Source organism: Aspergillus welwitschiae (assembly GCF_003344945.1).
Source record: "Aspergillus welwitschiae strain CBS 139.54b unplaced genomic scaffold BDQ94scaffold_14, whole genome shotgun sequence".
NCBI classification, from domain to species: domain Eukaryota; kingdom Fungi; phylum Ascomycota; class Eurotiomycetes; order Eurotiales; family Aspergillaceae; genus Aspergillus; species Aspergillus welwitschiae.
This window is the reverse complement of record NW_020798708.1, coordinates 707,742-733,882: the sequence shown is the minus strand read 5'-3', so window position 1 is coordinate 733,882 and position 26,141 is coordinate 707,742. Positions and strand designations below refer to the sequence as shown.

General features: G+C 47.8%; 12 protein-coding genes across 12 annotated transcripts; 8 read left to right on the top strand and 4 right to left on the bottom strand.

The window, feature by feature from the left end:
- Nucleotide 1: 1 nt before the first annotated feature.
- BDQ94DRAFT_178478 (putative APSES transcription factor) lies at nt 2-2,884 on the bottom strand. Its single transcript, XM_026773138.1, has 3 exons — nt 2,621-2,884; nt 2,322-2,508; nt 2-2,262 (listed from the first exon to the last, which is right to left on the bottom strand). Exons 1-3 carry the CDS (start codon nt 2,666-2,668, stop codon nt 416-418), a joined length of 2,082 nt encoding a protein of 693 aa, XP_026627011.1. The 5' UTR covers nt 2,669-2,884; the 3' UTR covers nt 2-415.
- A 214-nt stretch (nt 2,885-3,098) lies between these two features.
- BDQ94DRAFT_170041 (NADH dehydrogenase [ubiquinone] 1 beta subcomplex subunit 7) lies at nt 3,099-3,560 on the top strand (the record flags this gene model as incomplete). Its single annotated transcript, XM_026771397.1, has 3 exons — nt 3,099-3,150; nt 3,243-3,367; nt 3,456-3,560. The coding sequence occupies 3 exons, from the start codon at nt 3,099-3,101 to the stop codon at nt 3,558-3,560; spliced, it is 282 nt and encodes a 93-aa protein (XP_026627010.1).
- Nucleotides 3,561-4,381: 821 nt separating this feature from the next.
- On the top strand, nt 4,382-7,105 carry BDQ94DRAFT_143038 (glutamate--cysteine ligase). Its single transcript, XM_026766148.1, has 7 exons — nt 4,382-4,634; nt 4,706-4,778; nt 4,851-4,916; nt 4,980-5,122; nt 5,181-5,306; nt 5,361-5,946; nt 6,011-7,105. Exons 1-7 carry the CDS (start codon nt 4,624-4,626, stop codon nt 7,010-7,012), a joined length of 2,007 nt encoding a protein of 668 aa, XP_026627009.1. The 5' UTR covers nt 4,382-4,623; the 3' UTR covers nt 7,013-7,105.
- Nucleotides 7,106-7,320: 215 nt separating this feature from the next.
- BDQ94DRAFT_143035 (uncharacterized protein) lies at nt 7,321-7,781 on the bottom strand. Its single transcript, XM_026766147.1, has one exon. The coding sequence runs from the start codon at nt 7,759-7,761 to the stop codon at nt 7,375-7,377; it is 387 nt and encodes a 128-aa protein (XP_026627008.1). The 5' UTR covers nt 7,762-7,781; the 3' UTR covers nt 7,321-7,374.
- Nucleotides 7,782-7,821: 40 nt separating this feature from the next.
- Nucleotides 7,822-9,026, top strand: BDQ94DRAFT_143034 (uncharacterized protein). Its single transcript, XM_026766146.1, has one exon. It carries the CDS (start codon nt 8,343-8,345, stop codon nt 8,652-8,654), a length of 312 nt encoding a protein of 103 aa, XP_026627007.1. The 5' UTR covers nt 7,822-8,342; the 3' UTR covers nt 8,655-9,026.
- A 39-nt stretch (nt 9,027-9,065) lies between these two features.
- On the bottom strand, nt 9,066-9,682 carry BDQ94DRAFT_143033 (uncharacterized protein). The gene has a single exon (XM_026766145.1). It carries the CDS (start codon nt 9,314-9,316, stop codon nt 9,155-9,157), a length of 162 nt encoding a protein of 53 aa, XP_026627006.1. The 5' UTR covers nt 9,317-9,682; the 3' UTR covers nt 9,066-9,154.
- BDQ94DRAFT_159272 (Alpha/Beta hydrolase protein) lies at nt 9,521-11,418 on the top strand (the record flags this gene model as incomplete). The annotated part of the gene is made up of 4 exons (XM_026769055.1): nt 9,521-9,799; nt 9,886-10,072; nt 10,129-10,749; nt 10,820-11,418. 4 exons carry the CDS (start codon nt 9,521-9,523, stop codon nt 11,416-11,418), a joined length of 1,686 nt encoding a protein of 561 aa, XP_026627005.1.
- A 3,268-nt stretch (nt 11,419-14,686) lies between these two features.
- On the bottom strand, nt 14,687-15,162 carry BDQ94DRAFT_143029 (uncharacterized protein). The gene has a single exon (XM_026766144.1). It carries the CDS (start codon nt 15,138-15,140, stop codon nt 14,835-14,837), a length of 306 nt encoding a protein of 101 aa, XP_026627004.1. The 5' UTR covers nt 15,141-15,162; the 3' UTR covers nt 14,687-14,834.
- Nucleotides 15,163-15,898: 736 nt separating this feature from the next.
- BDQ94DRAFT_143028 (uncharacterized protein) lies at nt 15,899-17,661 on the top strand. Its single transcript, XM_026766143.1, has one exon. It carries the CDS (start codon nt 17,273-17,275, stop codon nt 17,612-17,614), a length of 342 nt encoding a protein of 113 aa, XP_026627003.1. The 5' UTR covers nt 15,899-17,272; the 3' UTR covers nt 17,615-17,661.
- Nucleotides 17,662-17,674: 13 nt separating this feature from the next.
- BDQ94DRAFT_143027 (uncharacterized protein) lies at nt 17,675-18,196 on the top strand. Its single transcript, XM_026766142.1, has one exon. The coding sequence runs from the start codon at nt 17,992-17,994 to the stop codon at nt 18,145-18,147; it is 156 nt and encodes a 51-aa protein (XP_026627002.1). The 5' UTR covers nt 17,675-17,991; the 3' UTR covers nt 18,148-18,196.
- Nucleotides 18,197-20,368: 2,172 nt separating this feature from the next.
- On the top strand, nt 20,369-20,715 carry BDQ94DRAFT_143026 (uncharacterized protein). The gene has a single exon (XM_026766141.1). It carries the CDS (start codon nt 20,449-20,451, stop codon nt 20,686-20,688), a length of 240 nt encoding a protein of 79 aa, XP_026627001.1. The 5' UTR covers nt 20,369-20,448; the 3' UTR covers nt 20,689-20,715.
- Nucleotides 20,716-21,470: 755 nt separating this feature from the next.
- BDQ94DRAFT_143025 (uncharacterized protein) lies at nt 21,471-21,875 on the top strand. Its single transcript, XM_026766140.1, has 2 exons — nt 21,471-21,685; nt 21,814-21,875. The coding sequence occupies exons 1-2, from the start codon at nt 21,480-21,482 to the stop codon at nt 21,857-21,859; spliced, it is 252 nt and encodes an 83-aa protein (XP_026627000.1). The 5' UTR covers nt 21,471-21,479; the 3' UTR covers nt 21,860-21,875.
- The last annotated feature ends 4,266 nt before the right edge of the window (nt 21,876-26,141 follow it).

The following is a 26,141-nucleotide window of genomic DNA, read 5'->3' as shown; positions in this document are numbered from 1 at the left end:
CGGGACGATCATGCAAAGGTTTAGACTTTAGATAGATAGACAGGTGAAGGAAGATGAGTGGGACCATGAGATTAGAAATGAGGAAAAAAAGAAAACAAGTTGAGTGGGTATCTGCTGGCAAACCAGAAACTCAAATTGCCCGCCAGAAGTAGTAGGAAATCAACATCAACATGCATCAGTGATCGTGAGAAAATGGCAGCGCATCCCAGGTAAGAAAGGCAGGCAGGGAAGTAGGTAGAGGTAGCCTGTTGTTGCTTAGACCTGAGAAGTAACTGTCCTTGAGTAGATAGTAGTCATGTCCAAACCGGCAATAATTTACAAGTAAACCATAACGACGAAAAGTGCACCAGAGAATGATGGAACTGCAGGAGGTGGACAATCGATGACAGGAAATGAACAATACCCTCCAGACCGATCAGGCATCCACGGATACCGTCGGACCAGGAATGGGGAATGTGGCCGACTCCCTGGCCTCTGGCTCTGGTGACTCGGCTCCTGCAGCCTTCCCATTCATTCGATCGAATTCTAGTGTTTCAGCCAGCTCTGCGGCCATTGGATCTAGATCTTCCTCTTTGAGGCCGGTGGCAAGTGCTACCAACTTGCGATGGACATCGAATTTAGTGCTTACACCCGCATCCGCCGTCTGTTGGACAAGATCCTTCACGGCTGCGCGCCGAGCCTTCTGAGCAGAGCACAATTGACGGGCCATATGATATGTGCGAAGTTGTTGGTCCTGGTCAGATCCCGTATCTTCCTTCTCGGGCACTGGCGTTGATGCGATCCTCTCTCTGAGTCGAGCCTGGTGAATTTGCTCCAAGACGGATTCGTAGCTATGTCTTAATTGTTCGTAGCGGTCCAGCTGCGCGTCGATTGACTCTTCTTCGGCTTCTTTCGCCACCAGCATACTAACCTGTTTCTGAATCTTTTGCCGATCCGATTCAAGTTGCGCATAAAGTGCCTCCGGATTCGCAACATCGTCTGAATCTTGCTGGTTTGCCTTGGAGCTCCCGTAGCCTGCGGTGAGTTTCCTGTTCGCCTCGGCCATTATGACGGCAATCTTAGACATTAATGCCGAGGTAGCAGGGGAGGAATCCTGCGGAAGGCTGGGAGGCTGGTGATCTGATGTGACAGGTGCTGTGACGTCGGGATCTAATTGATCATTACCCATCGTGATAGACGAAGGGGGAAGAGGGACGTCGCGCTCATTAGGTGGTACCCGTCGGACGATAGTTGAGGCTGCCTCGCCTTTATTGTTTATAAGCTCACCAGATCGCGGACACCGAGCGAGTAGTAGGTCAACCAAACGAAACGCGCCATTTCGAGCAGCAATCAGAGCAGCAGTGTCCCCATTCTGATCTTGACAAGACAGCAATAAATCAACTTCCTCAGCCGAGAACGTAACGCGTAGCTTGTCTAGCAATACTTCGCAGTAATATCGCGAGCTCTTCCATTTGCCTTTGCTCCGAGTAGTCTCTGCTATGTGGTGGAATAGAGTGGCGCCGAACCAGTCTCGGAATGAGACTGTGTCCAAGAGAAGATCTAATAGCGGTGGAAACGTCCTCTTCTCATAATTGTTCGTGAACAGCACGGCACGCACGAGGGGTGTCTCCTCCTGTTCAGATAGTGCTTTGATATTTGCCCCTCTCCGTAGTAGATCTCTCACAATCTCCAAGTCACCCATGGCGCATGCCCAATGGAGAGCAGTATTTCCAGATTCGTCAATCGCGCGATCGACCTGGAAGTTGGCAGGCGGTTGTGGGGGAGGAATGCGTGTCGCTTCCGGTGCATCCCCTACTGTCATGAAATAATCCAACAACTGATCACCATAGAGTATGTGTTCCTGTTCACTAATTGAGATTGCTGGGGCCTCGTTTATCCCACGCTTGCGCTTTCGTGAGTATGTACCATTTTGAGACATTGCCATAATCTCATCATCCGCGATCATAGACGATGACTCAAGCGTTGCCTGTTCTAAAGATTCATCCTCGTCGAATCCTTGGCTCATTTCATAGGGCTCATAGGGATGATAGGCGGGCGGTGCCATACTTCGGTGCGGTTTTACAGCAGGGACAACCTCTTCATTCGCGACTCTCTTGTTTGTATTCTTTGGGGCTCTTGGCTTCGACGAGGCTGCAGTGGTATGTTTCGGGGCAGGTGGTGGACTGCGATCTCCAGCAACGTAGTCGAATATCGGCCTTAGCTTGTCGATTATGTTGTTGCGCTCAGCGAGCATGCGGCCCTCAGGAAGCGGAATCCATGTCCCTGCACATAGTTGTAGCGCGGCAAAGCGATGCAATATTGGGAATGCTAATAAATCTCACCTTGATATTTCCCATAGCCACCTTGCACCTTTTCATGGACCCCTTTCTGCACCTCGCGTTCCAGGATGCGAGTCCTCGCAGGCTTGTCAAACCCGGCAACTTTCAGAATATGTGTAGCATTTATCCAGTCATCGGAACGCCTTCGCATGACACTGTCACCGTCGATTTTGAACTCATAAACCGGGACCTAGCCACCAGTGTTAGATTGCTGTCACAAGCCTGCGCACGGTGTTGTTCAACACGCCTCAAAGGACAAGGTCTTTGCAATACCAGAAAGGGCAAGATGAAGGAGTACTCACACTGCTATAAGTAGCAGAGTAAACTTTGGAGAAGTCCACGGCCGCCATGATGTGCCTCTTGTAAGCCGATTTGATTTTGCGAGGTCCGTACAACAATAGGATGTTTCCGAGCGGCGTCGCGACTCTGACACTAGGACTTAGGAGCCTAAACTTGGCTACCGCAAGGCATCAATTTCAGATATTATATGTTGTCTCAGTCAATCACATGAATCTCAGTAGAAAGCGAGCCGGGTTGGTCGTAGCCCAGCAACATCTATCTCAACACGCGACGGATGGCAGGGCTGGACAAGACGCGCTCCGGATACGTTGACCGCGTAAAGTGGATTTGGATGCGCTAATCCCGTTGTGGAATCAATAACACGTGATATCACATGACTTATCGTCCGGAAGGAACGACGACTGCGGATAGCTGCAAACCTCACAGCCCAGTCGCCTATCCTTGGAATAACCTTCAATTGAGTCACCCCCTCGTGCCAAGATGACCGCCGCCGAGTCTGTGAAGAGTGCCGTTGGGCTTGCGGACAACACCGGTATGTAACTGTTGCCATTGGTGTCTATTATGACGGAAGGCAGTGGTGTGAAAGTTGGCACCCGATGATCAACGACTAACGCTTGTATTTAGCTGCCTCCCGTCAGGAAATGTCGGATGCCCGTCTTCCCCTCCAGTACCGCGACTCTTGCGCTGGCCTTCTGATCCCATTGAACCGCTGCCGACAGCAAGAGTACTACCTTCCCTGGAAGTGCGAGGTGCGTTGCTTCCACACGAGTTTATCCATGAATTGCTGTTCCTCTTGTCGTGTATGTAACTAATGTCATGCCTATTTCCACCCAATAGGACGAGAGACACAGCTACGAGAAGTGCCAATACGAGGAGTTCAAGAAGCGCGTTGCTAAGATGGAAGAGCTCCGCGCCGCTAAGGGTGGTGCCCGGAGCAACTAATGATACCACAAATATCGGCACGGCATTCGAGACGAGCGAAGGAGCGGGTTATGTACATAGAGATTCTGAGATTGTTTGTCCATGCACCGACATTGGCGTTGGGAATCATCCAAGTCTAGGCTTGCCATCACCACACCTGCGAGAACCAGAACGGTCGATTGGCTAACCAGTAGCACCAACCGTACTTTTGGGGGTTATTCGGATCTGACCCTGCTTATGAGGTCAGGGTGTCCAAATCATTAGCCACCCTCCATCGGAGAAACAGCACAGGTTTCTTGAGGCCGGAGAGGACTTAGATTTACCCCACCTTCCAACTTTGCAACATGATGAGAGTGACGCATTGTCAAGTGGGATTACCATCAAATATTTGAGACTTTGTCCACGAGTGTCATAAGGTCACAGCTCAATGGCAGCCAGATACAAATCCAGCCATAGCGCAACTCCCTGGAGACAATGATAGATGTGTAAAGAGCTTCCAGTATGCTTTCAATTGGTCATGATGTTCTCCGTGCCTCCTTTCACGGACTATATTGAGACAGATGACCATCTATACTTATCTGCCTGCCCTCCATACACATCGGCGGCCGCGGAGCAACTGATAGCAGATATCACATGACCTGTAATCCTCCACGCTGCTTAGAAATCGGCGGCATTGATAATCGCCGAACACTGCTTACTGCCCCGCCCGGCCTACCAGAAATGGGGGGAATAAGTTTCCCGGCCACCAATAGGCGGTTGAGCCTTTGAACCCGAAGGTTCGACAGAATTTCTTAAAGTCGGCAGGGTCAGCATTTTGTTCATATTTCCTTTAAACGTTATCTGCTGCTGTTGTTGTCCGTGTAAAGCCGCTCCGAGCGTGTCTTGAAGTCACGACATTGCGTGCCACTGACGTTGGCTTATTCTGCCGTGGTTCGGAGATACTGCCGGGAAAGTTCCCCTCATCTCCGCGGGGTTTCTGGATGGCCTGATCTTCAAATCTTTACTTCACCCAAAGCCACAGAAATTCTTGGAACCTCAGACTGGGATTCGCAATTAAAAGTTCCAACTGTCTGGTGTTGACAACATGGGCTTGCTGTAGGTGGAGTGTGCTGGGTCAAAGCCGGGTTTCATTGATGCGCAAAAACTAACATTGGCCGTTCCTTCAGAGCGCTTGGGACGGCTTTGGACTGGCCAGAAGCCAAAAAGAGGGCAGATCAGGTTCGCAAATGGGGAATTGAGGTAAGACTTGAATTCGTGTTGATTTACTCGCAATCATGCACTCTAGCCAAGGTTCTTTTCTGACCGAGTTAGCAATTACTTGCCAATTGGCATAGAGCCAAGGGAAAGGAACGGAATGCCCTTCTCTGGGGTGACGAGGTAAGTCGCAAGGACTCTATAAAACTTATCTACAATGGTCGCTAATTGTCCATTCTTCGTTAGGTCGAGTATCTCGTCGTAGCAGTCGATGATGAGATTAAAAAGGCCCGCCTATCTCTCGCTCAGGCTGATATCCTCAAGTCGCTCGCCGAGGATGAAGCATCATGGAAGGAAGGAAATTCTCCTCTGTCTCAGAATAAGGAACAGTGAGTTCGGACTGGTTATTTTGGACAACGCGAGAAGAGGGTCTCTGACGGATCTTAGTGAGGGTGAGGAGCCACCTCATTTTCACCCTGAATTTGGCCGTTTCATGCTGGAAGCCACTCCGGGTAAGCCCTGGGGCATCGACTTCAAGGACCTATTGAAAGTAGAGTCCAATATGAAGTGGCGGTAAGTTCGTGGTTTCGCGGGTATGTAATAATGTCTCTAATGAACGTATAACAGACGCGAGGTTGCAAAAGCTCACATGGCACCGAATGAGAGCCCTATCACACTCACCACATTCCCTCGCCTGGGGACAAAGGATGATTATATTCAACCTTATTATCCCCCATCAGGTCCTGCATTGCGGTCTCAATTCGTTCCCGACGAGATTGCTAACCCCCATATTCGATTTCCAACCTTGGCGGCCAATATAAGATCAAGGAGGGGCCGGAAAATCGAGCTGAATGTGCCAGTGTTTAAGGACAAAAACACCCCTGATCCCTTTTTGGACCCAACAGTGGACTACAACCTTCATAACTGGCCCGAGGATGATGATGTCCGAAATGGCGCGGCTAAGGAGGGTCATGTTTACATGGACGCCATGGCATTCGGCATGGGGAGTTGCTGTCTCCAGATAACTTTTCAAGCAAAGAACATGACAGAAGGAAGAAAGTTGTACGATCAGTTGAGTCCGTTGGGGCCTATTCTTTTGGCTCTCACTGCTGCCACTCCGATATACAAGGGTTTCCTCGTCGACACAGATGTCCGTTGGAATCAGATCAGCGGAGCCGTTGATGACCGGACGCGGGAGGAACTTGGTGAAATTGTAAGATTCCAATATTCTGCCTTGTTTGTTCCTCCGTCCCAAGAACTCTATTGACATCATGCAGCCCCTGAAAAATGATAGATGGAGGATCCCGAAATCCCGTTATGCTTCGAACTCGACTTATATCTCACAAGATCCTAGATTGAGAAAAGAATATCTGGATCCCGATCTTATCGTTGACCAAGATATCAAGAAGCGATTGATGGATGATGGCATGGATGATCTTCTAGCGACACATTTCGCGCACCTTTTTATTCGTGATCCACTGGTTATATTCTCGGAAGATCTCGAAGAGCTGGACTTGAACAAAGCAGATCACTTCGAGAACCTGCAGTCGACAAATTGGCAGCATATGCGTTTCAAGCCACCCCCACCTGACAAGGATGATATCGGCTGGCGAGTTGAATTCCGATCCATGGAAATCCAGATGACCGACTTCGAGAACGCCGCCTTCAGTATCTTCATCGTGCTTGTGACCCGTGCGATCTTGAGTTTCGATCTCAATTTCTACATCCCGATTCAGCGCACGACTGAGAACATGGAAACTGCGCACCTTCGAAATGCAGTGTTGGAGCAAAAGTTCTACTTCCGCAAAGACCCTTTCTCTCGTCGCAGGCCGACCCAGCAATCGCCAAGTGGTAGCAATGTCTCCTCTACGACATCATCTGCTCATAACACGCCACCGCCATCACCGCCACTACACCCAGTGGAGTCTGAGTATGATCTAATGACGATTTCTGATATTATCAACGGTTCCCCTGACGGATCATTCCCTGGCTTGATCCCGCTCGTCGAATCTTACTTGAACAGTGTTAATGTGGATGTTGAGACACGTTGTTCTCTAGCCAGCTACCTTGACCTTATACGTAAGCGTGCCAACGGTACCCTTTGGACTGGAGCCAAATGGATCCGTGAGTTTGTTGCGTCACATCCTGGGTATAAGCATGACAGCACCGTTTCCGAAGAGATTTGCTACGACTTGGTCAAGGCTGTGGATGAGATGACTGTCAAAGAAGGTAAACACGGTACAGTTGGGTGGGAGCTCCTCAGAGGCAAGAAGAATTAGATGGTTGAGAGATATTTTCGCATATAGATGTAGATAGCGTGCTCTCCATAGTCTTCTACAGTGAAGTGAACATAATTAGATTTTTTTTTGTCAGCTGACTGAATTGGTAGGTCCCCGAGGACATCCAAGGATACTCAAAGGACACAGTAGATACAACTCTCGTTTCTCTTAGTGCTTCTTCGATGGTATTCCTTCGCGTTCCCCAACGTGCTCCGCAAAAGGACGGCGGCTGACGACCATGTGATCCATCAATCAACTATAGAGTTAACTTTCCTTTCTTGGTCTTCATTCAAACACAGCCCCGTTCCTCCAAAGGTCCAAACTCCTCAATACGTCATACAGGCATCTCTTGCTTCTGGCCACTATGGCAACAACAGCTTTTCTTCCTCTGTTGGCTGCCGACATGAATCAGCTAGCCCTGTCACTTTCCACACACCGTTGACTTTGTGAAGAATAAAAAGCTCAACGCCTACATGATGCACGACTCCATTGACCTTTGCCCGAAAAGGTGCCCATACTGCAGCCATGTTTCCGGGAGAGTATACCTTCACCTCTGGATCCCAGATGCGCTCGTCGATTTCGTCCTGAATACGTGTCACTTGCTCCACGAAAGCCCCAATGGTACAGAAGCGAGGAAGGGTGGGAGATGGTGGCCAAACAGACATTCCTCCTGCTCGAACACAGTATTTCTCGAAGTCGACGGGGTTTTTGGTCCTCAGTGCGGCCAAGAATCCTTGAATGACAGCCATGACAGAGTCAACTTCATCGGAAGGTTCGGGCAAGCTTGCCAGGGCGACCGCTTGGCTTGGTATTATCCAATGCATACTTGATGCCTTTGAAGAGAATTTGTGAGGAGTTGTGTCGACTGATGTGCAAACTCTGCTTCCATCGTCAGGACAATCAAATTTTGGTGAAAAGAGCCTCGTCTTCAGTTACGCACCTGGAGGAATTCAGAAGGAGTCCACAGTTCAGTATATTCCTTTCCTTTGCCCCAGTCTACTGGCATGATATGCAGTTTACTGTTCTGGCAAACATCCAGGCTAAGAGCCATTGAAAGGTCTTCTAGGTATTAGGCAGAGAGAGAGAGCATATATTTGCAATCAGGCCATGGCCAACTGTTCAAGACACTGCATCATTTAAGCAGCTTTCATAACAAAGCCTTAGATGAAAAATGCCTGTAGTGGCAGTACTTTGATATAAGGACAACAAGCCAGCTGAACGTGTTACCGTTACAATGCCAATGATGGGTCTGTTCCACGAATATACCGCTCGCTCCCGTCAGTGCGTGAGAGGGCCATGGGAAGCTTTCACATCCTCCTGAGAGTACCTAATGAACTTTTGGACTGCAAGTCAACGGAACAGCATTATATTTCCTTTTCTGACCACCTTCTGCTTTGCACCATCGGTGTTGGATGGGCCTCTCGGAGTCGGGCCCATTCAGGATAGAGCCAGCCCAGCTCATATGCTTGTCCGACAGGACACCATAATTCATCACGCCCTTCTCAACATGACCTCTCGTGCGACTCTAGCCTTGGTGGAGAAGTTCTCGCCCGGGTCCCTTTCTGTCCGTGTGCAACAAGAAGAGGGTCTTGCACCCGGACGAGCTAACCTCTACAAGCAAAGGATTGCTCGTCTGTCATGATTACAAAGCTAGCCTGTGTCAATGACCATAGTCTAGTGGAGTCACTTATACTGCGGATAGAAGAAAAGGAGAATTTTGCCTAATAACGGCCACACAAGTAATTGGGTGAGATCAGAAGCACGACTCTCTGAGCCTAAATATGCATTATGCACCTGCCAATTTTGGGCACTAGCGGTGAAGCGATCCGCATGTCTCTTTTCTCTCTGGTGTTTCGCCTGCTATTCCCATCTTTCACAACACCTCTCTGTATAGCGTCTGCAATTCTCTCGAGTCTGCTTCAAGGTGTCAACTCGAACTAAATCTATTCATTTACCTTATATACGGATGTGCCTCAACTGGGCTCTTTGCGAGCACTAGCAAATATATTGCGCTGGCATGGTGTCAGTCCACGTTGCCACAAGCACACCGTGAATTGTGCTCATCCAGCCGTCGCGTGAAATTACCTTCCGGAAGGCCCCATACAACTCACGCTCCGGCAAAACAATCGGCATGTCTACAAATCAAGACTCGGCATTTGGGCGTCCTCGATCTGCCATGTTTACCATGAGGTCATTGTGCCAGCTGTGTCCTATGACTCTATAGCTCCACACTTCGGCCGACAATCCTACCAGGAGCGTGTTATCATATGGCGGTTGAGCCTTCAGAACCGTTGTTCCCCGCATTCCTCATCCCATGCTCTCCCGGCAGAACCCCGGAGACAACCCACACTAATGCACCCAAAGCAAAATGACATGGATTGAATTATCCGGGGTGCATCCATCCTTGTTCCCCCACACATTGGACCCTTTCCTTATAATGGCTGCCCCGGCAAACCCCCAATTGCTGTTTAGGCCAGCGCAGATAGCAAATCTCTCGTCTGATTAACGATGCTAAAGCTCGCTGTTGCTCTTTTTTCGTTACTTGCCGTGGGCAATGCAGCGCCAACCAAAGTGGCCCGTTCCACGGCCAGTCCTACGGCCAAGGTTCGCAACGGTACATATGTCGGAGTGACAAATGCGCATTACCAGCAAGATTTCTTTTTGGGAATGCCGTATGCCCAGCAGCCTTTAGGTGACTTGCGCTTCACGGTGCCTCAGTCCCTGAACGAAAGCTGGAGTGGCGAGCGCGACGCGAAGGAATATTCCAATATCTGTGTAGGATACGGTGTGAGTGCGCAAATCTTCTTCGAGAGCCAGGCCCTACTAGCTGCATCCTGGCACTATGAATATAATCTAATGGGTAGATCTGTTAGACCGACTCGATTTGGTACCCACAGTCCGAAGCTTGTCTAACCTTGAATGTCATCCGCGATTCTTCTGCAAATGAGAACTCGAAGCTCCCCGTGGGCGTCTGGATATATGGAGGTGGCTTCTTTGAGGGATCTAGTGCTGACCAGCGCTACAACATGTCCGCGATTGTTGCCAACTCCTATAAGATCGGTATGTCGACGTATGCGGTTGTAGAATTAGACTGACTTGGCTTGCTCGCATTGTAGGAAAGCCGTTCATTGCTGTCAGCTTAAACTATCGCCTTTCGGCATGGGGCTTCTTGAGTTCCAGTCAAGTCTGGGGCACTGGCAATACCAATCTAGGTATCAGGGATCAAAGGTTAGCACTCCATTGGATCAAGGAGAATATCGCGGCATTCGGAGGAGACCCAGATAAGATCACTATCTGGGGCGAATCTGCCGGAGCGATGTCCGTGGGTTATCACCTTGCAGCATACGGCGGTAGGGACGATGGACTCTTCCGTGGAGGAATTATGGAGTCAGGAGGGACTATTGCAGCTAGTCCAGCCAACTATACCGGGTACCAAGCGCTCTATGATGAGCTCGCGGGTCAAGTCGGTTGCTCCGACGTAGTAGATTCGTTGCAGTGCCTGCGCGAAGTTCCGTTCGAGAAATTGAACGCTGCTCTCAACACCACCAGTGGTAACTCGGATTTCAATTTCGGGCCCGTCATTGATGGAGATATAATCAGGGACTGGGGCAGCCTCCAGCTAGACAAGCATGAATTCGTCAAAGTCCCTATTCTTGCAGGTACCAATACCGACGAAGGGACAGCCTTTGGGCCCACAGGTATCAACACGACAGAGGAGTTCTATGCATATCTCACAGGTATGTGTGATAATGAGTTAACATCCTGAAAGAACCCCAGAGCAGCAAAACGGGCTAATCTCACGGGCAGATGGCGAATCTGGATTCCAGCTACCCCCCACGATCGCCCAGGAAATCCTGCAGCTCTACCCTGATGATCCAGCACTGGGCATCCCCGAATTTCTCGGTGACACTAGAGTCCCGTCCAAAGGCTACCAATGGCGGCGCACCTGTGCATACGCAGGGGACTATGTAATGCATGCCAACCGTCGCCGACAATGTGAGGCGTGGACAGAGACCTCGACGACGGCGTACTGTTATCGATTCAATATGCGTGCGGCCGATGTCCCCATCCTGTCTGGCGCCACCCATTTTGAAGAAGTTGCTTTTGTATTCAACAACATTGCAGGACTCGGGTACCATTACGGAAAGCCGTTCGCAGGGATGCCCGAGTCCTACGTACAGCTAAGCAACTTGATGACCAGCATGTGGGCATCCTTCATCCACGATTTAGACCCTAATTCGGGCATCAAGGACTCAGCTGTACAGTGGCAACCGTACGGGAAGGATCAGCCGGTTGATCTAGTGTTTGATGCGAATGTCACGAGCTACAGCTACATGGAGCCAGACACGTGGCGGAAGGAGGGGATCGACTATATCAATTCCGTGGCCAACGCGTACTGGCGATAAGCTTCATGCTATCGAAAACACATGTGATGAGCGTGAGAGTTTTTGCCTTCCGCTTGATGTTGCCTGCGAGAGGAAAAGGTTAAGGCAAACAAGGATGGTAGGGGGTGCGAGCGCATCTAAGTCGGCCACGGTAGTTGATTGATGGTTCCCTCGTTAGAAGCAAATACAGATGCCATACTTCCTGCAACAAACCCAGAACTTGTTGTAATCAAGTTTTTTCAAACGGATGGTAGATCGGTTCCGATTTGTAAAAAGCAAGATCCTAGCGTTACGAGGGAACCAAGACACCCACACAGAGGAGCATTACGAATTCCAAATTACCAAAGCCTGTATAACAAAAACCAGCAGAGACCGCCTAATTAGTCAACTACAGCATTGGTTCAATGTACCTGCAAGGACCTTTACACGCGTGGTCACCCATGTACCAAGCCAAGCCAACGGCCAAGACACGGAAATAACCAAGAGGAAACCACTCCCTCCAAGAATCAAGAACCCAGGGGGTCAAGAGAATCTGGAAGCGATAAAGGGGTCTTCTTTTTTTTCTTTGCTTACCTAGAGAGGGAGGAGTCGGCGTTCATCGTCAATCAGTAGAGTGTTCTCCGCCCTGAGTGGTGTAGTCTATATCCGGACCATCGGGGACATGATTATCATACGATCCATAACCAAGTCCCCGATTGTACTACGGCTACCCAAACTAGAATGATGAAAATATTGGAGTACGAAAGGAACTAAACCAATACTAAGAAAAAAAAAAAGAGTAAAGAAAAAAGAGTAAAAAACCAAGCTCGGAAAGTAAAAATTTCCCCTGGTCTTGTTGTCATTCCCCTACCTATTGAGAACCGGGTTCACCAATGACAGCGGATCCCCGATTTGACATCGATGGGGACCCTCTCCCCTCTCTCCCCGTGGCTGTCATGGAGGGGAGAAGAGGGGGGTTGTTGTGTGTGGAAGAGGGAAGCTGTCATATCCTTTCCCATTGTGGATAGGCCAGCCAGGGGTCCCCCTCGGGGTCTATTCTCCCTTTCGCTTTTCTGTCTCCAACCTCCGGTATCCGTCAACCGGCACGATCGGGGAAGTCAGGAGTGGGCGAAGATGATTCATCTGAGGATGTTGGTTCCAGATGAAGAAGGTAACTAGGAAAGAGGGTGTGGGAATCTTATCCAGAAATTCCAACCATCGGGTCCCATCCGTCGATTAGTTCGACTAGTTGATCTAAACGAGGAAGGAATGCGTGTTCCAGAACACACCCACTGACTTCGAGATTTTTGTTGCAAAGTCGGTAAAAATTACCTGATTGCAGAATCCTAACCATGGAACGAACGTCCAGTTCCGAGCCATTCACCCAAGGGAGAGAGCGGCTGTGATGGGGAACTTTGAACATTCCAGAACATGGGCTTTAGCTGGAGAATACTCAGTAGAGTTATTGCTTAGGGACCCTCCTTCCCTATCTAACCAGGTAACTGAAAGTAATAAGGGAAGTGGGTACAAGTCAGATAAAATTTGGTATAGATAGACTTATTCGACTAACAACTAGACAGCTAAGTAACTGGGTCACAAGAATAGATTTTCTACGCGGACGACCAGAGAGGAACAGAGAAGGGTTGGAAGGAAAAAGGGAATTGACGGGGGAGGATGGAGGGGGGAGGGAAACCAATCTAACACGGTTGCTTTGATTGAAGGTTGCCGATCGCGATCGTTGTAATCAAATCAACCAAGTTGTCATGGACCAGAGAGAGAGAGAGCCACACCCACTGACACCCACACCCACTCATTCAGAGAGAGGGTGAGCTGCCATCCATCAATTCATCCGGTGGCGTAGCGATGGGTCCCCTTCCCTTATTCTTCTCCCTCTGTTCTATTCTTTTTCTATTAATTAAAATTGCCCGTATCCTCTCTACTACTAGTATTCTTCGTTCCTTCTTGACAATCAATCCACACATCCACACCTTTCGCCCCATCCATCTCGGGGACCTCGTTTGCGGGATCTTACTTAAATTTGCTTAGTAGATAGATACGTAGATGAAATTGGAGTTATCTCATTTCCCTGGCCCTGCTTTTAGTAAAGTGTCATCATCATCATCACCATCATCATTCATTTCCCGGCCCCTCTCCTCTGCAGATTTGATCCTGGTTAGACTACTACTCCTACTAGTTAAGTCTACTTACTTAGATAGTTAGTCCCGTCCTCGGGTGGCCGTTCTATTGACATTTCCAAAAATAAATTTTTGTTCCCACTCACCGAGCGAAGATAATGATAGTAACTACTAAGTATCTACTACTACACGTACTACGAAGTATTACTTACCTACCCACCTATCTAGTATAGTCCTACGTGCTGTCATATTGCTACTACAACTAGTATTCCCACAACAGCGATGGCAATGAGTATCTCGAACCCCGAACGATGTGGATATACCGAGGGAATTTAATTAAACAATAATAAAGGAGACAGATTAAAACTTAGAACTACCAAGAAAAGTAAAAGAAGAATCGATCCGATCGGTAGTAGCGAATGTCCGTCTCTAGTATTACTTGCTTACTGACATACTAAGTACCAAGATCTACATCTGCCTGTCAGTGGTTGTCAGCTTCGTCAGTTAATGTACTAAAGTTTCCAGTTCTAGATCCCATAAGCCGGGTGTATCCGTGGTTTCCTATCCACGTGTTATTCGGGTCCAGGCTAAGCAAAGTAACTTCAGTAGGTGAGATTGAAATTTGACAGGATTTAGTTCACTTTGTGGAAAGTTTGGTACCGAAATTGATGGTGTATGGCGTTATTGCAAATTTCAAGTGAGTTAGTATTGTAGACAAACAAGTTTTCTTCAATGATGAGTTGTCGTTTTGCTTGGTTTTTGATGTTCCTTTCTCGAATCGTTTCGTTGTGGTGAGAAGCAATGGTCGCTTTGTGTGGTGATGGAAAATATATGTCGCACCTCGAATCAATATATATAGTACACACATGAGGACACAAATCAAAATAGGTTAGCAAAACACCCACTTCCTGAGAAGTATCATGCTACCAGTATATTGATACTTCTCAGATAGTACCAGTAACACACATAAATATCTCGTACTAAATCGACAATACACCTACTGCACACTACGTACTGTCCAACCTGCAGGTCATCGCAAGCTGTGCGGTATGGGCGGGGTGCGAGGTACTAAGTTACTGGTAACACGCGACTAACACTGAGCGCATTTGGACCATACATATACATACATACATACATACAACAGCAGCATATAGACATCTAGCTTCGCTAGATCGGTCAGGCAGATGCAGCACTGTAGTATCTACTAGTGACTTATGTGATGCTCATGCATCTACTACTATGGCTTCTTCATGCGGTTTCAAACTCTATGCGTCCGCGGGCATAAATAGGGACCAATAGCTAGTATGTATCTAACCGCCTGGTTCATTGACCACAATCAAAGCAATGCAAAAGTGAAGCATAACCGACTACCTGAGAAGCTACATCTGCAAAATAGATACGTGAGACTCGATTGGTACAGGCAAGTAATAACCTTACTAGAACACGGACGTAAATTATAATACATGGTAAAGGCATTATGTGGTAACAATCACGTTGTTGATTTACGTGGACCCAAAAAGAAAAGAGAAAAGGAAAAAAAAGAAAAGCCGTCGAGTCAGGAAATTCAATAGAATCTATATAGAAAACTACTATAGTCTGACGCGATCGGGAGGTATATCTCATAGCCATATGGCTGCTGGCATGATCGATCGGGATCAGGTTACATCGTGTCTTAGTGTGTAGTGGGGGGGGGGGAAAAGGAAGGAGGGGAGGGGGTGGGCAAAAGTTAGGTTCTCTATCTACCGTATGGGTTAGCATCGGAGGCCCGATCAGAATGAAGTAAGAGTAACTAGGTAAATTAATTTATGCTTACTTGTTCACATGATGGGACCCGATCGATAGTTTAGATGGTATGAATTATTAATATTCGCATTGGCCTGACTAGTTACTTTGGTTGTCGTATATTGCTGCTGTGGCGCAGTGCTGGATGAGTAGATAGTGGTAGGTAATGGTGGTTTGTGTGTTGGCTATGGAGACCCATGTTGAATAGTTCACCTGCATGTACCTTTTGGTGTTCTCTAGCCCCTTAGGAAATCGTCCACCTGCTCATGATGCAATCCCATCCGATCGTAATCATTTGCCTTGATAACTTCCTTGTCATGGTCATCTAGATAGACAGATAGTAGTGAATGGTAGGCAGACAGGCAGGCGCGCAGCCCCTTTTGCGGATTGATTTGTAAGCTCCATGACTCGCAATTAATATATCATGTGGTAAATATAGCTGCCTTCAGCGGTGGCCATCCGAGCCCGCAAGCTCAACACGCTCGTTGCCCAGGATCAACAACAATAATGCCATTCATTATAGGGTCCCAGAGGGACAATACTGAATAGTCAGTTAGTAGGGCAACGGGATGACTTCGAGAGGAGAGAGGGGTGGGTGGGTGGGTGGCAGAGCGGCCCCAGGCGCAACGTGCTGACTCTTCAGAGCCAGGCTATGACGCTGCTTCACTATAAAATGGAGACTGAGGGCCAACGGCGATTCATTAAACAGTTAGATACTAGCACCATTCCGGTTGTCATCTCCGTGGGCTGTTCGTTAGTCCCATTGATAGACCTCCGGACCTCATATATCTTAGCCCCAACCACCCAAGATCCGCGCGCAGATTAACCCGCCGATGGGCGACGGTCGATAGGCGACGCTAACCAAACCCAAGTCTAGGCGATAGATAGACATTCCCACTGCCCAAAGTTGGCAGAATTCGGGACGAGGATTACTGCCATTGTATTTCCGTCCTGTTTGTTGTAGGCTACAACCCACGGCGGGTTGATGATCAACGGCCGTTATCAAGTCAGGAGCCACAACTTGACTGGATCCATCCTGTGAAGGCGCAGAATCTTCGACTAGGATGGATCTTCTCCCCCTATTTTTTTTTGTATTTACTTAATTTATTTATTTTCTTTCTTCTCTCTTTCCTCTTCTCTCCGACTCTCCATCCAGCTTCCTAATCTTCTCTTCTGGAGAAGCGGCCAGAGACGCTGGGTCCACTGACTGTACCCACTTGACATTCTTATTTTGCCGGGTAAATTCGACGGGATTCCAATAACGGGGTTTTTGGGCGGCTTCCAGACGGACGGAACGGGGGATTTGGAAAGTGAAAGTCGAAGCTACCACTAGGAGCTAAGTCAAGTGATGAACTCGAACCCGTCAATCAGATCCGTTCTACCGGGAACCGCGCTACTCAGCCTGTATTATGTTGTGTTGAAAAATGTACTCTAGCGAGCGGGGACTTCCAGTTCGCAGCTCTCTCTCAAATTTTGGTTCATTTAATTTGTCCCTTTTCGGAGGACAACTCATTTAGAGGGCTAGATGGCCTTGGCTAATAAGCAAAATTCGAGATCCGCCACCTCATCTTTTCATAATGAGATTTCACGTACTTAAGTTGATATCCTCCACATGTCATCGAGATAATCTCATGTACCTATCCCTCACTAGGATCGCGTACTTTTTGCCACCATGCATAGTTAACCTTCCGGATTTGCGCTGATGCGTCCCCCATGATCCGTCAGGCCTGACCACCAGAGGTGGATCACACCACAGCCGGGTCCGTAGATATGGTGGGGAAAGTCAACGTTCAACGGCTTGGAAATGGGAGCGTATCTGGCAGTTTCCGTGCCGCGGCCTCCGAATACGCCAAGTCCTTCACTCGAGCTGCTGAGAAAGGAAGGCAGGATTGGGCTTGCCGGGCGTTTTGACACCACACCGATCTTGTGGCAGTGGCTCCCAAACGGCTCTATTGTAGTCTACTGGGCCGCGCCACTACATGATTCATGGGATGGCAGCCTTTTTTTTCCTGCGTCCATGTTATTTTCTATTATTTTCTTATTTCTTATCCACTTCCTCTGCTCCCTTTAGGGAGCCGTGTCTGGTGGATCGTCCAACCGCCTCGTTGGTGCCAATATTGGAGTGTAGATGCTCGATAGGTAATAATTATAGATCTCAGTCTCAATCGATGACTCGGGATTTGCTTACGACTCAGTTCGGGGTATGCACGAGAGCCGAAGTAGATCCGTCTTGCGGCCGGCGCAAGATGAGGCGACAAGGGCCGAAAAAAAAGTGTGGAAAAAATTTGAAGACGGCGGGACACCCTACCCAAGACCGTTAGACTTATGGCACACAATAATGCGGTCTTGCTTTCTTCTGCTTTTTTTTTTACATTTATTATTTTTTTTTCTTAAATATTATTATTTAATTACATATTTATTCTTTTGTTTTTGCGCGTGGATTTTTCCATTCTCTTATTTCTTTTTTACTTGCCTAATTCTTGGCCCCTTTGTAGACAAGAAATTGGACGCTATTATGTTTATCTATAAAACTTGTTCGTGTCGAGTCGACCCTGGAACCTGTATGCAAAACCTGAAGTGGCGATCGTCACTGTGGCTCAGAGGTCTTAAACGCCCACTTGTTCGTTCGTAGTTTTCTGTCAGCCATGCAGATAGCCACACATGGGTGGGACATACACCTTAGTTGTAAAGGATTTCGATGATTGACAGGGCCATCTGTCGAATTCGTCACCCAAGGCAAGGGTTTCTCCAGGCGAATCTTGGTACACAATACGCCAAAGGCGGGAGAATGAATGGAGCCGATAAAGAATGGTCCACTTCACGTGTCTTCCAGGGGGTGCTGAAGGAATGGTGAATGAGGAATGGACATTAAGTGGGCCGGCCCTCCGTCTGATCCCCTGGACTCCTTAAATGGAAGGAGAAGACCGAGGCTATCCTCGGCAACTGTACTCACAATACCATACATACCTGACGGTAATGGCACTCTATATCGAAGTATTTTGATACACAGTAGGATACTTCTGAGATAGTCTGTTTCCGACTCGATGAACAAGCATGACCAGCCAAAGGGACAGTGTTGGGGTTTTAATTTTGTATATGGTGAGTGTTGTGGTCGTTTGAAAGGGAGGCCCTTCCGCATTCTACTGCGGTCGATGGCTCGTATCTTCCTTTCTCTCTTGCACACATGGTAATTGAATCTATCATGGGAGTATTCCACTAGACAGTGTTACTTACCCTTCAAGGAACCTCTGGGTACTAGACAGTGCTTAGAAACTTACTGATATTATATGTACTGTGCCTGTTTCCTATGAGAGTTCAGAATTTCCCTCAAATGGGCTTGGATCATTGGTTAGTTACTCAACAGAGACCATACTGGGTGGTTGGCGGAGACAATTAGCGTCATTGAACGCGCTCCCAATCGGTCGGCCTGCAGGAAACTCAAGTCTTGGTAGTCCAAGGACGAAGCAGGACAGAGGTGAGAAACATCGGGTTTAGCCGTTTTTGACGAAACCCCAGCTGTCAACTTTCTGGTTTGGGATAAGTCGTCGGAGAGTTTACCGGGATGGATCCACTACCGTTTGACACTGGAGCTCTCCCTACCCCCCTTCTGCTTTTTTTTCCGAGCCCATAGAGCTGTGCCAGCCTTTTAGCCCATGAGCAATCGGCCCGTCTTATGCAAACAACAAGGGCCATGTCAGGTCAAAGGACTGTGCAGAAATAGCTCGTAGCTAGCAGATCGAGATACTGGGCGCATTAGTACATCTGGCATGACACAGAGAGGCGTCTATACACTATACCGAGGCATCTGGTCGTGAAAACAGCTGATATTTCCTGATTGATGGCCCTTTGGTCAGACACCAAGGATTACGAGTCAGTATGAAAAGTATCAGGAGGAGTCCCCTCACTAATTCCGACGTATTTGGAGCTGTAATGGCTGTTGGGACGTCAGTGACCAGCCCCAGATGGCGAAATGGATGGCAGGCAATAGTGAGAGGAGTATCAAATTCTGAATGGACTCATGACACAATGTCTGCACCAATGAGCAGGTAACTGTTGAGGAGGATACGATCCCTCGCATCCTGGGCTCTTGCCATAATGGTCGAAGCGCTGTCGCTCACTTCCTTCCCGGACTGGGTGATAAATTTTTGACCATCATTGAGCGATCGTAGGACCCGGTCCCACCTCATCCCCCATTGCCGGTATCCATTAGCTGTACTTATCCTAATTTTGATAGAGCGCAGTCAGCGAAAACGTTAGCGAGGTGCGACGGCGAGCCAACGGTCGCAACGGCCCTTGAACCATCTCCTTTGGCGCTGTCGATCCCATTATCCGCTTTTCGGCCCACCATTCTCCAACTCCATAATGACACAGTAGAGCTGTTTTGGCTGCCTATGTCTTATTGATAGGATTCTTCCGATACTGACGGTGTGCCCTGAGTACTCCTTATGCTTTCGACCCGGAAAAGCCTGTTTGCTGGTTGGGACTGTTTACAATACCCCACATTGTCCATCTGGCTCCATAGTAGTCGTATTTCCGACTCTTTTGTGAAAATGGCCGTCTGGGAGGGAGAATAATTATAGAGGCTAGCAGAGTACTGGATACCATGACCCTTACCATGCCTCTGCGGCGTCGTGTGAGAGAGCCATTCAGCGGTATTTTTTAAAAAATCCGTAGGTGAAGTCCCACCTAGATGGCCCCCAAAGTGCCAATACAACATGTAAAGCACCTTCCCCATCTCCCGGTACAGCATGACGATTGGATATTATAAGCAGGATAGCTCTAGTGGGTCATATATGTGTCTATGCCACTAGTGACGGTATTAAGTAGGTAGATCGAGTATCTCCGTTTCCAGGGAAAACATAGGTTCAAAGTTGAAGCATTGGCGAACAATGGGTTACCAACCATTTTCCTAGTCATCGATAGCCTGGAAAGCGTGCGCCGGATGATTCTTTCCCGTAATAGTGGCCATTGTCTATCACAAGGCTTTGTATGAGACCTGGCAAATTTCAGATGCTATACAGGCGCGTGACATGTCTCCCACGCGTTTCGAGCTTGCGGATAGATCAAGTTCGCGGGCCTCTGCTGTAACTTCCTAGTGTCGGCAGATGCCCGGGAAGTACTTAGGTTAACGTTCGCTAAAAGCAACTTGCCACCCATGGACCGCTTTGTCCTGGCGGCTTTCCCTACTGTTGGGTTAAACCCGTTAACGTTAAGAGGCTTCCTGGGGCTGCGGGCAAAGCCCAAGCTTCATGTTCTAGATTTATCACCGAGTGCACTGAGTTATTGCTATTCGGCCTTCCAAAGGCAATATAGTCACAATGCCTGGAAGTTCTCAAGAACGTTATCATCTTTTCCATATAGAGGATCAGTTATACAGAAAGAACAATGCATATGAGGGCGTTGCAACAGGGGCTCAAACGACACCATAGGCAGATAGTGAAGAGGGGTTGAACATGTGTCTTAGCCATAGTCAATACGTAGGCTGTCACTTTCGTCAAGCCGGTCAATGTGATGGTATTGCCAGTACCTACTGTGTATGACCATACTGGCCAGTGCATCCGCCTCACCCAATCAGAGTCGGTCAAAAGCTTGGGACATCGCGCCAGGCAAAGATTTCCCGAACATGCTAATCCGGTTTAGGAATTTAGCGAGCGCTCCGGCCACAGCGTTCCTCATAGTATTCAGATTTCAGAGATCTAATCCAGAGACCACTGCGTTCCCAGGTGCTTTTTGTTACATGGAAGACAGACGGCTGATACACTCGGAACTCAACGTGGCTCCGCAATAGTACAGGAGCCGCAGTAACATTGCTTGACTCTTGCGATGGAATAGAGCTAAAGATACAAAAGAGGGAAACTTACATGGCTGACTATCAATATCCATTCACTACCTCGCACTACAAGCATACCTTGATGGTTCAAAGGAAAATGCACCCAGAATCGACATAGTTAGCTAGTCAACTAGGTCCGCCTGATGAAGTCGGTCATCATCTGGGGCGGCCGCTGGCAGATCCATTTCCGCTGCCGCCGCTTAGTCTGTGCACCGATAGATATGACCAAAAGTACCGAATGAGTAAAGGCCTGTCGTCATAGCTTTGGTGTTCCTGGTTTGTTGGATCCGGACAGAACTATTGCGGGAAGTATATCTCGAGAGGGATGGAATGAGAAGGAGAATTAAGTCTGTCAGATGAGGTCATGGCCTTGGCCCCCTCCCGACATCACATGTGAACGATCGAAAGAACAGGATAATCAGGAAAAACGTCCAATCCTTTCCTTTCAGGGATCTCCGACACCATACGCTGGACCTGGCGGAAGTGATTACCGTAGCCTTGCTTATTTGGGTAAAGATCGGACACTTTCAGTTGATCCCTCAGGGAACATTTTTAGCGCCATCTGCTGGAAGTCAGTTCAGCTTCCCCTAGCCTGGCCGTGCAGTGCAGTTCGCAAAAGGCATTCGCCTTCCTCAATACTAGAGTGGGAAAGCCAAGTTCAACGGTGGTGAACCCATGCGTATTACGTACCCGGGACCGGTCGCAAGATCGAGCAGCTCCACGGCAATGGTCATGAACCGGCAATAGTTTCCAGTAGACATATCTAAATTCGAAGGGGCATGCCAGAAGTTGCACTAGCAAGCAAGCCACTGGAACCTATTGTATTGGTACTCATCACTCTTTAATTTAGATTGAGGGGCTATGATCCTCTTGAGTCAGATCTCTCCACGGAGTACCGGTGGATAAGCGTGGTTGCTTCCTTCCAGGGGCCGACTCCTGGGTCTGAAGCGTCATAGGATAATGGATGGTAGTGTGAGTCAGGGGGGTTTTCCGCAGTACATATTAATATTTTGGTCGTTGTCTGACTCGTAGCTGCATATAGCTTGCCCACTTTCTCGTCCAACTGTCTACAATACGTATGCGACATGCATTACTAGGGAAATACGCACCCACGATAAAGAGGGAGGGGGGAAAGGAAAAGAAAGGGAAAATATAAAAACACAAATGTAAAAACTGATTTTCACGGAATGTTAACTCTGTATTCGATAAATCCGATGGGCAGAAGTCTCGTAAGCTTATAATCGGCATACTACTTCGATCTCCTTCGATCTCGAGCCCTTGGAACGAAGGATTGCATCAATCAACTTCGATTCATGGTTCTGAGCGAAACGCAACCGCAGAAATGATCCCGTCATATGAAGCGATCCTATAAGACGGCTTTGCTTGCTGTTGGGACCAGAGTCTGCTAATAACACATTTGCAGGAAGTGAGGTTCAAAGTCAAGATCAGTCTGAGCCAAAGCTTGTTTTCTGCAGTAATTCCGTATCGTATGCATTCAACATCCACTATTTCAATATTCTTCCTGGACGTTCCGTTTGGTAAAAGTGAGAAGGTCAAGAGCAAGAGGGTATCATCTCGCGTACATTAGGAGAGGCTTCAAATACGTAATATTATTCTTGAAGTAAATGAAGAGAAGAAAAATTAATTTGAAAATGAGAACGACTGTATAGAATGCGGGCTTGCCTAATTAATCTATAGATGCGCAAATCTACGATTCAGATTTTGGGGCCACCATAAAATAGCTGGTTACGTCAATATTCTGACCAGCAGACTCATGCATAGACATCCGTTACACTAGATGATACTGGCGATTGGCGTCGATCTGAGGCCTATACGATAAAAACGCGCCCGTTCGTTGGCCATTGCCAATCATGTGGCCTAGATCTCGGCTCGGAGATGGATCGCCCCCCAAAGGCCTGCAACGTGCGTGCCACGGTTAAACAAGTAACAACGGTAAAATACTGCCTATGCTATTTCTTTGGTTAGTAAAACATATAACCGTGTCTTCGAACAAATCTACAATGGAAAATAAAAGCCACCGACATAGTCAACAGAAATTTCGTTGACCCGTCTTCTGCTTGGGTCTTCGCTGAGGGGAACATCCTACTCCGGTGGGGGAGGTCTACTGTGTATGATACGACCGTGAATACGGCACGATTTCCTTTCGGGGAAATAGTCCGATCCTGGAGGGCCACTGATAACAGCACAGAATATGTAGTGCACTGTATTTATTTCTAATGGTGTGGCCTAAATATTTGCTAGTGCCTATCCTTCCCGACTAAGTAGCACGCTTGTTGCAGCTACCTATCACCGATCGATCGATCGGAAAGTTATGTGCATCGGTACTCCATAGAGTAAGTGACTTCGAAGGCCAAGTGTCGGCTTGGCTCTTTCCAAGTTCCAGCACACCGTTGTACAGATTTACCCCAACCACTGACGCACTAAAAGATGTTCTCCGGTTCCACCATATTCAATAGTTTACTGCTATTACTAACATTCTCACACTAGTCTGACTTTAGACCCATTGATGACCGGAAAAGTAAGACCAGATGCAGGAGCACGACGAAAGTTCATGGTGAATGCACTCGCAGGGGTCCCGACCATCATTGAAGCCGACGGCAGAAACAAAGAGTGAACAAAATGATACTAATGGTCTTTGTACTTGTTTTGATATAAACAAGAAGTGCACAGAATGATCAGAGAACCAGAGGACATGGAGAGGAGATACTCCCAGTATTTCAAGAGGGGGGAAAGAAAGGGGATGATGACGATGGTGCCACCCACGAACGGCTACGCCCGAGATCTCGAGCAAGGGAAAGCGGGGAGCGTCGTACCGTACCATGGAACAAGCAACGCAGGCACGGGTAAAATACCGATATGCTGCTTACCAGCCTTTCCTTAAGAGTCTCACATCCTGTTTCCCTTTATCCATTCTGCCAATGAGTTTGCTATTTGATCCTCCAATCCTACAGGTTATGTGCCCCGGCTTTTCTGACTGATCATCACGTTCCCTACAAAATCTGTAATCTACGGGCGGGGAATTTTCCCATATCACGAGCGTAGGAGATGGAGGGTCAGGGGTAGCAGATGTTAATTCCCTGGGGCAGGAAAATCTGGCCACAGCTGCAGCTAAGTTTTGGGCGGTTGTGCTGCCCTGCAATGTGAATGGACAGATCTCCGCCACTTGCGATCCAACGATGCATTTTCTTTTGGGCTAGCTGCAGCCAGGGATGGACAGATATATATTATGAGTGAATGTGTTAATGTATTTTGCTGATATGCGACACCGTTTCCCCACTGTGATTGCTCTCAGATCTCTACCGACTAGAGCAGTAGTAAACAGGAACCACATAAGCATAGCTACTAGTAGTAGCTAGTTATGGAATCTTACTTACAGCTGCTTAAGGACGGACTGTAACACAACAACTCATCACACTCTGTCGTAAAAGATTCATAGGTGCTCAGGTAGAAACTGTGCTATGAAATATCCAACGAAGACAGTTGATGGAAAGCTGTGGGACGACCTGTCTTTTGAGCATTACCAGCATAGTACATGGAGTATCACGAACCGTTAGACTACAAGAGAATGGCCACCGCGTCCCAGCCTTATATTTTGGGATCGAATTAGATCTTATCAACGATCATAAACTTGAGACAATGCTAATGCGGGGAGCCTTACTTGGCGGTTCGCCATGGATCGCAATTTGGGGAGGTTTGTGGGAAAAAGAAAAGAAAGGGCCAAAAGACTAAAGAAAAAAAGATACATCATCCCAAATTTTAGCGAAGAATCAAGTGTGTTGCACTTGATCTTTTTGTCAGCATATGATCAGTGCTTGTAAAACTACTCTCAATTCTATTTAGTAGTTTGATGAAATCCAATTTTCAAACCCTTTCCCTATTGAGCGGCATGAAGCCCAATACCGAGTGAGTATTGCCTGCCTGTTCCGATATGTATCTGCGTGTCTGCGAAATGCCGATCAACCCTTCCTGAGGGTATACCTGAGAACCCCGATGGTAGTCAGCGAAACGCTTAGCACATCAAGATTCATTGAGATTGTAGAGAGGAGTCAAATGGCAAGACTTATAAGAACGAAGATGAATTCCATCATAGGAGGGGAAGATGATGGTGTATCCATCCACAGAGAGACAAGCGCCTTCACAAATGAACACTGAATGGGTGGTGTCTTCGTTAGCAAAGTCGAGGTTGATCTGGAACTCATTCTCTTCGCCCATAACATCGCCTGAATGCTAATAATAGTGCTTAATCTACTTGTGATAGATAAAATTATTAGCATCTAGTCGGCGTTCCTGTTAATGTGACAAGCTTGCTAGATTCCAAGGCCATTCATTCTCGATATGGTCCTCTAAAAGTACCTTAATGACTTAAGAATGGAAGGAAATCATTCCATATTATACCGCCTCTTTTACTTCTCACCTAATCCCCTGTTCTCATTCTCTAGCTCATAAAATGGTGTCTGTTGGCAGCCCTCCTGCACGGTGTGCGATTTACTTCAATGGAGACGGATCGATGTCTCCTATCTCGGACCGGTACTACATTGATACGATCAGGGTGGAATTTATTCTTCGCCAATTTAAATATGGTATGCCCCTAGAAGAGGTCTGATTTCCGTCACTCGAACAGGTTGTATACTAACTTCTTTCCAATGTAACCTTATCGTTGAATTTAGTTCCAATTTAGCCTTCAAGAGAGGTTTTCTCGCCTAATGAAGTTTCGAGAATCTTAGCCAGTATTTAATCCGCTCAGAAACACCATGGCTGCCACCGTCGAAGGACCCCCTCAGTCTCATTCTTATGGTCTATCTCCGCGGTGGTAAAGGTCTGTTTAAGCCTAAAGCGACAGAGAGATGGCAAGGGAGAATACCTCGCCTGTATAACTCGAAATAGAGAATGTGAGCTGTGGGAGCAGCGGCAGTTTCTGCGCAGTAAGCAGTTTGAAATACGTAACGTGTATGAAATTTTAGTAATATGTGTATAGGTACTTACGCGGTAAGGAAAAG